Source organism: Acomys russatus, chromosome 26 (assembly GCF_903995435.1).
Source record: "Acomys russatus chromosome 26, mAcoRus1.1, whole genome shotgun sequence".
NCBI classification, from domain to species: domain Eukaryota; kingdom Metazoa; phylum Chordata; class Mammalia; order Rodentia; family Muridae; genus Acomys; species Acomys russatus.
Window position 1 is genome coordinate 5,136,168 of NC_067162.1, and position 14,524 is coordinate 5,150,691.

General features: G+C 44.1%; 1 protein-coding gene across 1 annotated transcript in view; it reads left to right on the forward strand.

The window, feature by feature from the left end:
* Nucleotides 1-14,524, forward strand: part of Ttc29 (tetratricopeptide repeat domain 29) — a 188,607-nt gene that overhangs the window by 112,883 nt on the left and 61,200 nt on the right. The window contains exons 9-10 of the mRNA XM_051168685.1: nucleotides 3,264-3,387; nucleotides 10,541-10,769. Coding sequence (XP_051024642.1) covers nucleotides 3,264-3,387; nucleotides 10,541-10,769 — 353 coding nt within the window. The remainder of the gene's footprint in view (nucleotides 1-3,263; nucleotides 3,388-10,540; nucleotides 10,770-14,524) is intronic.

Below are 14,524 nucleotides of genomic sequence, written 5' to 3' on the forward strand. Positions count from 1 at the left end.
TGCAGAGCAGGTCACCCCAAGTGGTGCTTGGCACACACCCAGGGTAACCATGCATCATAGGAGAGAGCAAGATGCTGGATGGAACCCCAAAAAGAGAACCCTGCCTGGGCTCAATTTTAGGGTGTGATGCAGAAGCAAAGGAAAAACGCAGGTGAAAGGAGAGAGCAGGGACTGTCACATGGACAAGAAGATACTGGAGAAGGGCAGGCTTCCGGAGGAAGAATCTGGGGATCTTTAACAGTGGTTCCCCCCAAGCCTGTGTTGAAGGCTGCCAAGGTAAGGGTGGAGGCGGAAGTAGAGGCCTGTGGGTGGAAAAGTGTACTGCCCACTATCTACAGTTCAAAATGCAAGGGCAGCCTCCTCAGTGCACTACAGTTTGTAGTCTCTCTCAATGCTTCATTACTGCGCTCATGAGAGTTGGCATTCAATTCCTTCTAATTGCCTTTTAAGACCAAATTTACTATTCAAATGATGAATGACTGTGCTCCAGGGGGCCAGTCACTCTGTGCCACTCATGGTGGCTATCACAGCTTAGGCTGCAGAGTGATTCCTGCATTTAGCCCACCAAACGGACAGGGAAACTTCAGTTATAGGGCATCCGTTAGGCTTTTAAAGTTCAGGGCTCGCTTGCTCGCTTGCTCGCTTGCTCGCTTGCTCGCTTGCTCGCTTGCTCGCTTGCTCGCTTGCTCGCTTGCTTGCTGGCTTGTTTTGAGCCACGGTTTCATGTGTCTCAAGCTGGCCTGTAACTCACAAGGATGACCTTAAACTCTTGATTCCCCCCACCCCACCTCGACCCCTGCCCCCAGTCCTGGGGTGGCACATGGGTTGTGTGGTGCTGGAAATCAAACCCAGGACTTCCGGATCACCAGGCAGACCTCCTACGGCTGCACCGTGTTCTCATCTCACTATGTCCCCTGACTGAAATTAGTCAGGAACGCCAAACACCCACCTGACTGAGGCTGCCTCAGTTTTCCTTGCATGTGGACTCAGTCTTTCTCCTAAGTTTCAGCCATGCCTTCCTCCAAACATATTATCTGAGTGGCTAGCATATACCATGTGCTCAGCTGGAAAGAGAGAGCCATCTTGAGCAGTTCGCTGGGATATATACCACTTAATATGGTACTTTAGTGGTGCCTGCAATTTTGATGCTGAGAGACATAAGAACAGTATTCATTTGTGTGGGGTTTTTTTGGGGGGAGGGCAGTAGGACTGGTTGACTCACTCGCTGTGTGACCCTGGCTGGCCTGTAACTTACTGTGTAGCCGAGGACGGCCTCAAACTCAGAGATCCTCCCAAGTTGTGTTCATCTAGCATTTTCACCTGTTATATACTTTTTCAGAAGTTAAAAAAAAAAAAAAGATTTATTTAGATCTAAAAACATCTTAAACCCTAAACAACTAAGCTTAATTGAAATACTAAACTATCTGGTCTTCAACCCCATCAGAGACATGAGTGGGAATAAAACTTAATTACCTGAGTGAACCAAATAAAGAAAATGACAGTTTACTGCCTGAACAGTCACTCAAAACTCTCTATAACATTGGAGCATCGTTTTCAGCCTTCTAGGCAACTATATCTGACAGACATATTTGTGAGACCGGAACTATTGAGGACTTGCTTACCCTGTCTTGGCAGAGTTTGGCCATTGACTCTGTCTGCATCCAAGCTTGCCCTTTTTTAGGCAGAATTCTGTTCTAGATAGATGTTTTAAGTTAATAGAGATAACATATGATAGATATTGATTTTCATTCAGAATTTTAGACTCAACAAGATATGCTGTATGTAGTTTACTTCACTTATATGTAATAATATAAATGTATATATATTAAAAGAAACATAATAAAAAATGGAACAAATAGAAGAGACTTATTGATACAGTTCATAAAATTATACTGATTCTTTTAAATTCCACAACTCAGTGTTTTTATACACCCACAGGATTCTGTTGCCAGGACTACTTTCTGATTTCAGGAACTTTCCATTATCACTCAGAGAAACCCTGTATGGAGCATTACTTCCCCTCCATCTCCTTCTCCCAGCCTCGAGTAGCCACTAACCTATTTTCTGTCTTCGTTGGTTTGTCCGTTCCTCACACTGTATAAAATGAATGCACAATATACAATCTTCTGTGTCTAACTTTTTTCACCTGCTGTTTTCAAGTTTTGTCTGTCTCATCATGTATCAGCCCTTCATTTTTTTTTTCCTCAAGGTAGTATTCCATTGTATGGACAGACCACATTCTCAGCCATTATCTGAACTGATAAGCATTTCGGTGGTGTCCACTCATTGGCTATTATTCAAAACGCTGCTCTGACATCAATGTGTGGATTTTTGTGTGGACACGTGATTGTTTCTCTTGGTTGCATATCTTGCAGCTAAATTTCTGGACCACACATCAAGTCTGTGTTCCAGCCATTGAGGAACTGTCTCTGTTTTCTAAAACAATGGTATCACTTTTCACTCACACCAACAGTCCATGGGGCTTTACACGTCTGGGTTTTCAGCACACCTGCACCTAAGCTTCAGGGAGCATCACGCAGGAGAGGTTGGAGAGACTGAGAGAGCCAGAGGACCAGGATGTCAATTATGATGAGGTCATGTCTTCAGTAGACACAGGGAAGCTACACCCATGTAACCACAACAACGTGGTCACCTAAAAGGAAAGTGACAGCACCAGTTGACATGCCGATGTGGATGGGAGACACTTCACAAGGCCCCACCCCCGATGCAGAACTACAGGCTGCCGAAAGACAGAAATCAGTCTTCCCTAGGGAGGAGCCCCAGATAGGCTATCCAACTCCAAGTGGTCAGCCCTAAAATATACACATATGAGCAACATTAAATGGATGACAGAGCAGGCTATGTACGCATGTGTGCGCACACGTGTGTTTGTGTGTGTATGTGGGTGTGGAGGGGTAAGCAGGTATGTATTCGGGTGGGTGGGGGAGGTGTGTGTGAAAATGATAATTATTAAAGAGGAAAAGGTTATGAATTTTCATAGGGAGCGAAGGGGACACGGGAGAAGTTGGCATAGGGAGAGGATGAGATAAAAATGGTATACTTGTATAGAATTCAAAAAATTAAGTTAAAAAGTTTTGAGTTTTAACTCATAGCATGTTATGACAGGGGTAAGCCAGTTCTACTAATAAAATGTGTACATTTTAAGTCTGACCATGTCTTGTTCTTTATAGCAAAGACACAGAAGCCCTTCTTTTTACAACACTAAGGAGATGGCGCACTAACACTTTCTCATTTTATTCTAGCCAAGGAGAGATGACAGAAGCAATTAAATATCTGGAAAAGGTTGTGAAAATTGCAAGAAACAACTTCCAAAGCCTCGATGTGATACGAGCGTGCACGATGCTTGGTGACATCTACAATGAAAAAGTGAGCATTGTGTCCTTTGCATGTGTAAAAGCTTGCAGAGTTTCAAGTCGGTTCTCGTACGCTCGCAAACCCACAGGTCAGTGCGGAAGTGGCTGAGACGTTGTGATGTAGCTCAGACACAAGGCGTGGAGTGGGACTAGCAGAACTTCTCCTAACCTGGTGTTCAGTGTTGCTTGGGGTACAGGCCCCACCAGCTGTGACCATGGCCATTCTGTATTCCAAGTAACCGTCTGTGCGGAAGAATGAAAATATTCAGATTCAAGGCCACTTTGTGATAAGTGTTGTCTCTTATCAACTTACTCTTTTGTTCCTCTCTTGGTCCAAACTCTCTCTTTTTATTTTTTAACCCAACTGAGATGCTCCTTGCTAAGCCCCACTAAGAGAAGAAGCAAAAATCCTAAGAATAGTTCCAAAGAAAATTTAGAGTGGGTTTTTTTTTTTTTTTTTTTTTTTTTTTTTTTTTTTTTTTTTTTTTTTTACAGCATCCCAGGAGCCATGATTAGAAAATGCACCAGTTGTAATACCAATTTTATTATCTTCGGTTACCCAGGGTCTCCTTTAGAAATTGTATGGGAGAAGCCTGTTTCTCTGGTTATAATTGCTGTTTTGATCATGAGTCAGATCCATCATTTTTTAGGGTAATTATATTCTCCAACTGTGTTCATACAGTCTGTGTTAATCTGAGTGCTCAGTGATTAAAAGCCCTACAGTGGAAACCCACTGCTTGGGTGACAAGCCCAGCTCCCTCACTCATACGATTCGGGACCTGGGACAAGTTATTTACACTTCGGGGGCTTTGATTTTTTTTTTTCATCTCATGGGGTTACTGTAAGGATTAAATTAAATAACATGAAAGCAGAGGGGGGACTATTGAGGAAGGAACCACCCCTGAGGTGGGGGAGAGCAGAGGGCAGTGAACACAAACAAGATGCAGTGACACACGTGTACAGTGACACATGTGTACATGTGAAAGTGCCGCAGTGAAAGCCGTTGTTTTATATACCAACTAAAATGTTAATTTTTTTTTTTAAAAATTAACAGAGGGAGGAAGCGTGAGAGACGGCTCAATAGTTGAGACTCCTTTCTGCTCTTGCAAAAGAGCTTTGCTTCCCAGCACACACACCAGGCAGGTCACAACTGCCTATAATTCCAGGTCCATGGGGTCTGACACCATCTTCTGGCCTGTGCAGGGACCTGCGTGCAGGTGATGCACATAAACTCACATAGTCCCTCTCTGTCTGTCTGTCTGTCTCTCTGTCTCTGTCTCTCTCTCTGTCTATCTGTCTGTCTGTCTCTCTCTCTCTCTCTCTCTCTCTCACACACACACACACACACACACACACACACACACAAGCTAAGGAAATGGCTAAGTCATTAATGTGTTTGTTTTGCAAGCACAGAGACATGATTTCAGGTCCCCAGCACCACACTCAAAAAAAAAAAAAAAAAAAAAAAAACAGTGGGTAGCACAAGACTATAACCCCAGTAACAGGGGACAGGACAGGTGCCTCTGGGGCTCACTAGCCAGCCCTCCTAGGCAAATCGGTGAGCCCCAGGTTTCAGTAAGAGAGACCTTGTCTCCAGAAAATAACATGGAAAGTGGTCAAGGGAGAAAGTAGATGTTGGTCTCTGGCCTCCATACGTATGCACATACATATGCATGCACACATGCTATGAACAGGTGCACAATCCATATGAAAGCAAACGTACACTGCACACAGTGTAAATACCGAGGAAAAATGGAATTGAATTAGGAATGGCAGCAACTTGGACTTTCGCTGGGGAGGTGGGGTGAGTCTTGCTACGATTATGCTCCACCAACATAGCAATTCTCTATCCCAGACCCTCCAAGAGCTCAATTCATATTTAGTCTCCCAGACTCAAAGCAGATGTAACATTCCAAGCCACACTCTTAGCCACTCCGATAGATTTAAGAAAATGAGTTTGAAGTTAGTACAAATGAATGAAAGTCATTTTGTTTTTTCTGCTCTGGGGAAAACTCCTGCAAGCAAGTCAAGTCCTCTAATTTCTCTCAGCTTCCTGTTGCTCCCTTAGTCCCTTCGCCTTCCCCAGGAGAGGAGGTCAATCCAACCGTGATTCTAAAAGGAAATTTAAAATGGGTTTTCACAGCACAAAGACACCACAATTAGCCAATGTGCTGACCATAACACCATTCCTTTCCTTGCCCAGAGACTGCTGTGGGAATCCTGTGAAAGGGGCTCATTATTTTAAGGCCTCTCATTCTCTTGCTTTCCCGCCCCTCCCCTGCTTTCCCACCCCTCCCCTGCTTTCCTGCCTCCTCCCTCAGCACATCTCATCCTTGCCCTCACCTTGTCTCTGCTCTTTCCATCTCCCACTTTGTTTTTCCTCTTTCTTCCCTCCCTGTCCATCCCCTAGGAACCCCCTCTTTCTTGTGCTGTGTCAGTTGCCTCTACCTGGACCACTTCAGCTCTGTTGACCCCGACACTGGGCTTCTGCTGATGCTTCAGGATAAAGTGGTGGTGGGCAGGGATGCCAAGACTCACGCTAGAGACGCTTACAGTCAAAGAGGAGGACTGAATCCCCGAGTGGCTGAATTGACACACTGAATCAAAATCTTTTGATTTTGGCTCTTTAATGGGGTTGCTTCTTCAGAAACACCACAAAGCAGGAGTTGCTATGGCTTTACCATCCTACCAAACACTTTGAACACTGAGATTCTGTATGGCACACGTGCCAAGTGTTCACCCATTTCCCTCACGACAGAAAGATAAGGAAAATGAAGCGAGCAGAAGAACTAACTATGCTTTCATTTTCTCAGGTTTTGCCAAATGTTTTTAATGTCACTAATGCGATTTATTATCTGGTGTTTGGTCCTTGGAAAGTTTAACACCCACCCGAGAAAGCATTCTCCAACTTCTAAAATCCCGCAGTTGGCCTTCCACTTTCCTACGGTATCACATCACTTGGAAAACTTGTCCTGAATCCTTACAAGCAAATCGAATGCCACTGCCACTCTTTACAGTGCCTGTAAGACCCTCGTGCTAGCTGTGTTTTTGTGAATTTGACGCAGGCGAGGGCCATCTGAGAAGAGGGAATCTTAACTGCCTCCATTGGACTGGCATGTAGGCAAGTCTGTGGTTGATGTGAGAGAGCCCAGCCCTCTGTGAGTGGTGCCACGCCACTGGACAGAGGCCCTGTGTTCTATAAGAAAGCAGGAGCAGTGAGACACGAGGAGCAAGCCAGGGACCAGTGTTCTCTCCGTTTCAGTTCCTGCCTGGAGTTCCTGTCCTGGCTTCCTGTCATAATGGACTTAAGCTATAAGGGGAAATGCATCGTTTCCTCCTGAGTTGGTTTTGGCCATGGTGTTTAATCCCAGAAAAACTCAACAATCTAGGACAGCCCCCCCACAGCTACTGCACCTCGTCCTTTCTGCCTCCGTGTTGTTCATGCACTTGTTTTAGCACTAAGCTCCAAAATATAATGTTGTGAGACGGAACTTAGGAGGCAAAACTAATATTTGAAAAATACCGTGATCAACATATTCTGTGATTACAGTGGTATTTTTATAATTCAAATGATTCGACTTAAAAAGAGTCTTTATAGCGGTGACAGTACGCATTTAATCCAGGAACTCAAGAGGCAGAAACAAGCAGAACTCTGTGAGTTTGAAGCCATCCTGGTCTGAAGAGTGAGTTCCAGGATAGCCAGAGCTTCACAGAGAAACCCTGTCTCAAAACCAAAATAAAATCATCACCATCACCATCATCATCATCATCATCATCATTTTTATCTTACTTAATCTTTTATTGTAAAATCAGGGGAAATGAGCCTCCGATGCCACTCCATAGATGTGATCTTTTGATGAAATGTTAGTTGTAAATATGTAATTAATATAAAGTGGGCAGATTAGAGTGTTTTAGGAGGGATAATCAAGTATCTGCCCTTTATGAGACGTGTCACTTCTTAATAAGATGTAAAAATAAGCAGAATTAGAAGGATGGGAAAGGCTGGGTTAAAGCAGCAGCACAGGACCAGTGAGATGGCTGCACAGCCCTGATGGCCTAGGCTCCATCTTTCAAACCCATGGTAGAAGAAGAGAATTGATCCCTGAAAGTTGTCCTTTCACCTCCACATGTGTGCCATGACACATGCAAGTTCAGAGCCACAGAGAAACAGATCACACACACAAGTGAGAGGAGAGAGAGAGAGAGACACAGAGAGAGAGAGAGAGAGAGAGAGAGAGAGAGAGAGAGAGAGAGAGGAGGGGGGGGGGGGAGAGGGAGAGAGGGAGATTGATAGAGACTGATTGATTTACCCTGAGTGCTGAAGAGGAGAGGTCTGGTACGAAACAGAACAATGCATGAAAATTCTATTATAAACTCTGCTTCCAGGTCTATGATGTCACTGAGCTTTTACTCTGGAATTGGGAGTTTTCAGAGCCTTGCTTGGGGTTGTCTTCTCATGAGTGGATTAATGCATCTATAATCAACTACACAATCTCAAGCTTATACTTTAGATGGTCAGAGCTGATTTCTAGAATCATTAGAAATTTATAGTAGAGATGACTTGAAAACAAAGATGATCTGTAGAAAGTTGTATAGAGTTTTAGAAGAGGTTATATTTACATAGTGTTTTTTTAGGATTAAGAACCTGGAAATACAATAAGCATTAAGGAAAAATCATTCCCAAAAGGTATGTTTTTTAAAAAATGATAACATCTGAAAATGAATATTGCATTTACTTGGCAGTATTTTAGAGGAACTTCCATTGGTAGTAGTTTATCATAGCTGTTTGCTTATCCAAAAATGGGATACAAGGCACAGTTTGAAGGAAAGGGAAGGCAATTACCTAATGACACTTCTAGGGAGAAAAAGTACTTGGGTTAAATAAGGCCCAATCACCATTCAAGCATTCCTGTTTCCTCTAAAAGCAAGCCACCTGCCACCTGCCACCTGCCCTACCTCTTGCTGCTGGCTGTCACCGGCTGTCATATAACCTCACCCATAGTGGTGGCCCCATGATTGAGCAAATGAACGCATGCCTTCATTTTAACATATGTCTTTAAATAATCCTGGAAGCTTAAATATATAGCCCTTGAGTTTCCAAATTCAAACTCTCAACTGAAATCAATAAACAGCTTAAAGCTCAGAAATATAACAGGAGCAATTAGATACTTCATTTTATGTTTCTTTTTTTAAGGATATCTTGCCCAAATTGTGTGTGTGTGTGTGTGTGTGTGTGTGTGTGTGTGTGTGTAACTTGTCCTATCTCATTGGTATCTATGAAGATAATACATATTTTCATCATCTTTAATATCTGTCATGGTTCTCAATCATATATAATTGGAACACAGATGCCACCTTTAATATGGTTTTAATCAAATCTTTTCTCATTATAAATACCATTTTATGACAATATAAAAGAACAAATTGCTTACAGCAACAAATAATTATTACCTATACAGCATGAAGGGGCTTTGCATCAATCTGAATAGGGAGTCCACACAGACTGCCCTGAAGGACGCAGGCCATGCAGTGTTGTTACCTGCGTTGCATGTGAGAGCAGCCACTCCTTGCTTTGCAGGGGCCTCCTTAGTCAGTCAGTGTGGGCAGTCGTCAGACAGCTCCATGGCAGAGGGCTGTGGAGCCCAAGCTGCTTCCCTCTGTGCTGGGGCGTGGCATGAGGATGTGTTCGTGGTGGTTTTAATTCTTGCTTCCTTCCCAGGGTATGGGAATATGGCTTAAATTTGTACTGCGAAACAGTCTTCCCTGTAAAGTTTCTTTTGAAAGGCACATTCAGCCTACATGAGTGTTCACATGTAGGAGGGCACTTCTGTGTGGGTACACACGCATGTCGAGGCCGGAGGTTGAAGTCCTACGTCTTTCTCAGTCCCTCTCAGTTTATATCCTAGGGTAAAGTTTCTGTCTGGACCCAGAGCTTGACAATCAGGTTAGTCCAGCTAACCAGCCTTTTTTGCAGACCCCTGCCTCACCTCTAGGATCCTGGGATGCTACAGACTGTGCCTTTTGTCTGGAGGCAGGAGGCTCAGTCACCAGTCCATTGAGCCATGTTCCCAGACCCACTGTTTATTGGTTTTATACATGTGCACTGCTAATATTCCTCCCTGATATCACTGCTTTGTGTTTGTGTGTGGAGCCTTGAAGCGCTTTCTAATGTTTCCCCAAGCACAGAGCAGGCAGGCATGAGCAGCAGTCTCCTGCTGTGCCGTAGAACTGTAGACCGGAACTGATGAGTAGCTAGGCCTGGACATCACACACGGCTGTGGAAGCACAAACTTGGGAGAGCGATGGAGAGAAAGAGATAGGAACCCCAAAGGGCTTTAAGTCTGTGAGAAATGGTTTTGTCAAGAGTCTCCACAAGTACAGGTCAAACTTAGAAGCCATTTTCTCCTTTAAGGAAAAGCCTGTGTGCGATTTTTTGGGAGGTTTAGAGGAGATAGATGTTGCACTCCTGTCGTCCTCAGAGGTGACGTGGGACAGCTAATGACAAATATGAAACACGTGCTACTGGCCTTGATGCTTCTGTGTGCGAGGCAAATGCTGTAGTTTGAACAAGAGCTTTCAGAGTAGGTAAAAGGACCACGAAGAAAAAAAATGTTAAATTTCTAAAATGTGAAATGTTACAATGGACTTAGCAAAGGCAAAGGTACTCAGATGAGCCTGTTGCTGTTGTGGTTGTTTTTTGTTGTCATTATTCGACTATCACATATTTAAAATTTAGATTCTCCCACGTTTTTGGCTAAACAATGGCGGGTGCATCTAAGAAAGAGAAGTGACCAACAGCTGCAGAGACATGCAGTCATCAACTATGGCCACTGGCTTTGCATCAAATGCCCTCTTGCTACAAATAAAAACAAAAGGCAGTCCGATATGTCTAATCGAATAACTACAATGCTATAATTAGTAAAACTGTGCCAAAACCTATGGCAACTGGTTCACTTTCCTCCTGCTCCCATGCCCTTCACGTGTCTCAGCTGCACATCAGCTTTCTGACTAAATTCACTTCAAGACTGGCCCTACCATCGAGCGGCCACTGCTCAATCAGGGCAACTCTTTCTCTTCAAAAATGGGTGTGTGAGATCAACAAATCTGTGAAGTGGGTGAGGTAAGAAAAAAACATTTTCAGCAGTTTTTATTCTCTCTCTTGCTAGGGGAAGTACAGCAAGGCTACCGAGTACTTCCAACAAGCTTTCAGCGTCACGGTGGAGCTCATGACAACAGCCCTGATGGATGAGACCAAAGTCCACTACGGGATAGCGAGAGCTCACCAGATGATGCTGACCATGAACGGCTACATCGAATCTGCAGATATGAACAGCCTCAGCTGCCTGCTGGCCTGGAAGGAGAGCAGGACCCACACCGAATACGACCCGGTTCTGGGTAAGGCTTCGGTTTCCTGAGATGTTTCGGATTTGCTATCGTCTTTCATGGCTAAGGCATTTGCTGGGAAGGTTCATTCACACGGTGGTGACCTGAATGTGCTTGGTAGCTTTGGGTTGGTTCACTAGGTACCGTTTGGAGGTCGAGTGTGCTCTTTGTGCCATGTCATACCAGCAACGTTTAAGAGAAACTAGAAACCGTGGGAGTGATGTGCCCTACCAACCTGTCATTCGCTGTTTTCCAAGTGTCACTTCCCAGTAATCTTGGAGGCCACGCTATGCACAAAACTGTTGTGAGGAATAATTTACACCATGGAATAGGCAAGTGAAACCAGCTTATAGCTTTTAATAATATCCACTCATACGACATATGGATGACAATTAGAGGCACGTTAGTACGCATGATGGTAGTTAATACTTTTATTATCTTGAATTTGGATAGTTGGAAAACATTTTATAGCAGTGTCTCTTCATGCTGCTTTTTCTTGTGAATGATTAAATTCTTTCGGTATGAACAGCTAGGGTGAGTGTAAGGGTCCGCTCTGAAGGCAAGCCTCACTAGATTCTAGGGACAAAACTCAAGTCACCAGGCATAGTAGCAACCACCTTTAGCCACTGAGCCATGTTGCCCACCCCGAATACCAAGATTTCTAGTGTAAGATGTTTCTAACAATTTGGAAAATTATTAAAATTTAAAATCTCAAGTAGGATCATAGCTCACAATCCATAAGGTGTCTCCCAGTTAGATCATTTAAAGGAGGCAAGGCTCTGTTTCCACCGTAAAATAAAACAGTAAATGAAGCACAAAGTGTTTTACAGACTTAGGGTAGTAGGCACCAGCTAATGCTGCAGCCTCGTGAAATAAGGGGAAGTTTTATTCCAAGCTCATGTACAATAAGAAGATGGGGAGCAGAAGGACCCAGAGGGTCCAGGAACCCCACAGAAGACCATCAAGGCTGGCAGATCTGCACAAACTGCTGTACCAACCAAGGACAATGCGTGCTGTAAACCTAGACCCCCTACTCAGATCTAGCCAATGGACAGAGCATTCTCCACAGTGGTGGGGAAAGTGGGGACTGACTCTGACCTGAGCTCTGCTGCCCACGATTTGACCACTTCCCTTTGGTTTGGAGGCCCAGTGGCACTCAGAGGAGGGGGAAGCAGGCTACCTGGATGAGACCTGATAGTCTGTGGTCATATGGTGGAGGAGGAGGTTCCCTTCTGTCAGAGGGCAGGGAAATAGGGAGAAAGAGGGGGAGAGGTTGGGAACGAGAAGATACAAGTGAGGGGATAAGAACTGGGATGTAATCTGAATAAATTGCTAAAATAAATAAATAAAAATGTAATCACAGTAATAGAAATAAAACCAGATCAGTGTGGTGGTTTCACTAAGCATGGCCCGCACAGGCTCATATGTTTGAATTCCTAGTCACCAGGGAACGGAACTGTTTGAAAGGATTAGAAGGATTAGGAGGAGTGGACTTCTTAGAGGAAGTGTGTCTTTTGGGGGGTGATCTGTGAGGTTTCAAAAGCCCATGCCACTGTACTTGCCTGTGGAATAGGATGTAGCCCTCAACTGCTTCTCCAGGGCCATGTTCCTGCCTACCCCATTATGATGACAATGGACTAATCCTCTAAAACTATAAGCGAACCCCCAATTAAATACTTTCTTTTATAAGAAAAAAAAAGATGACAAAATCTCAAAACACACAGCTGAGTGAAGTTCCGAATCCTCAACCGCCCCCAAAATATCCATAAGTAATTATTAGTTGGCTGCCGGTAGACGTTGGCTCATTGTCACATGTGTGACAGTTCATCCCACAGCTGGGAGTTACCCACTTCTGAGACGTTTTGTGTTTTCTGCACAGAATGTCAGGAACTGATTGGGAGGTGTTGGGAGGCGAGGGGGGACGGGGTGATGACTCCTGTTAGCCGGGTTACACCGATAAAAGTTCAGTCTGCAGAGGACAAGTGAGCAGCTAAGGTCTCAGGTTTGTCTTGAATAAGCTCTCACCATCCCGATGGTACTGTGAAGAAAAAATATTTCTCTGGGGGGGAAACTGTCTTCTGATGAGTTGCAGGTCTGTCTGTCAGCACCTTGTTTTCAGCTTTTGAAAAACCTCCTGCTTTGGTTCTTCTGCACCTCTTACATGTACAGCGCTTTAGTTTTTTAAGAGGTTATATTTTTTTCCTTAAGGACTTGGGAGCAGGAGCAAACCATGCACTTGCACAGTGTGGTTCAGACACTAAGGCTCGTGGTCTGTATCAGGGGAGGATGTGGCCTTTCTCGGAGCGCTGTAGAAATCACATGCATCGCTGCTCCATCTCGCACAGCTCAGAGCTCTGTGCAGGGATCAGCTACATCCCGGTAGAAGTAAAAATTAATAATCGTTCAGACAAGTATGAATAAGACTGAGCCCTCTTTCTGTTGACACATGTCACATTGTAAAGGGCCACTTTTCTTCTTGGAGATAAAACTGATAGGGAATTACTAAGCATGCGTGCTTGTTTGCGTATGTGTATTTTTAGTTCAAAGTACACTAAAGTTGGCCTTAAAAATACTTTGAGAATATTCCTCACTTTTACTGTGTTTAAAACTTCTCATTGACACCTGAACTGCCCATCCGTTTCATTTGTGTAGGGGGCCTAGGTCCAGTCCGTGCATGGTCCTTGGTTGGTGCTTCAGTCTTCACAAGCCACTCTGGGCCCTGGTTAGTTGGCTCCGTTGGTCTCCTTACAGAGTGCCTATCCCCTCCAGGTCCTTTATCCTTCCTCCACTCTCCCATAAGGCTTCCTGTGCTTTGCTCAATGTTTGGCTGTGAGTCTCAGCACCTGTTTCTAGGCACTGCTGCTGGGTGATTTAATTAATTAATTAATTTAAAAACAAGCAAACAAAAACCCTCCCTGGCTCTTCACTGGGTTCTGGTTAAAGGCCTCTTTCTGAACCCATTCTTTCCTGACTGCTCCGCTGCCCACACCCCACCCCAGCCCTGGCCACACAGCACTTCCAGGTGATGCCAGGTTCTTGGATAGGGAAGCTGGAAGCCCCTCCCACTTGGCTACACCCTCTTCTCTGACCTCAATAAATACCGTTCATTTCTCTCCAAGCTGGTTCATTTTATTTTTCCCACCATGACCATTTTTAATCACTTTACTTTGCTCAGTTAAGAACATGAGTCTCTCAAACATACATCCCAATTTCTCAATATTTGCTACGAAGGAAGATGTCATGTTTGACACCTATGGGGTCCCAAGTAAGTATTTGAATCAAATGGAATCCGAGATGAGTCCATAGGCCCAACCACAGGCTAGTTGGCACTAAGCACTTTTTAACCCCATGTTCAACGCTTCCTTGGGGAGCCTACAACTCCACACTGTTTGGATTACCATCCAATTATCACATGAATGAAGGACGGTGCTCACCAAACAGGATGTTGACAAAATGAAATCGTACAAAAATACTATTTGGAAATCTGAGCAGCTTTTAAGTTTTCAACTTTTGCCTTCCTTGTAGGAAGAGGCACCTTTAATCTTGCTATTGAGGGTCCCGTATATTCAGAAAAAAAAAAAAAAAAAAAAAACAGATCAAAGACCTGAAAGATACATTATGAACGCTGTGCAGTTATTGGCACCTTGGAGACTTCCATCCTCCAAACAGATCATTAGCTCAAAGAACTGCCAATATTCTTTTAAGCAGAGAACATGACCCCCTGCGGGAATTGAGTGTGAGAGCACTGAGGTCCCCAGATGAAATGG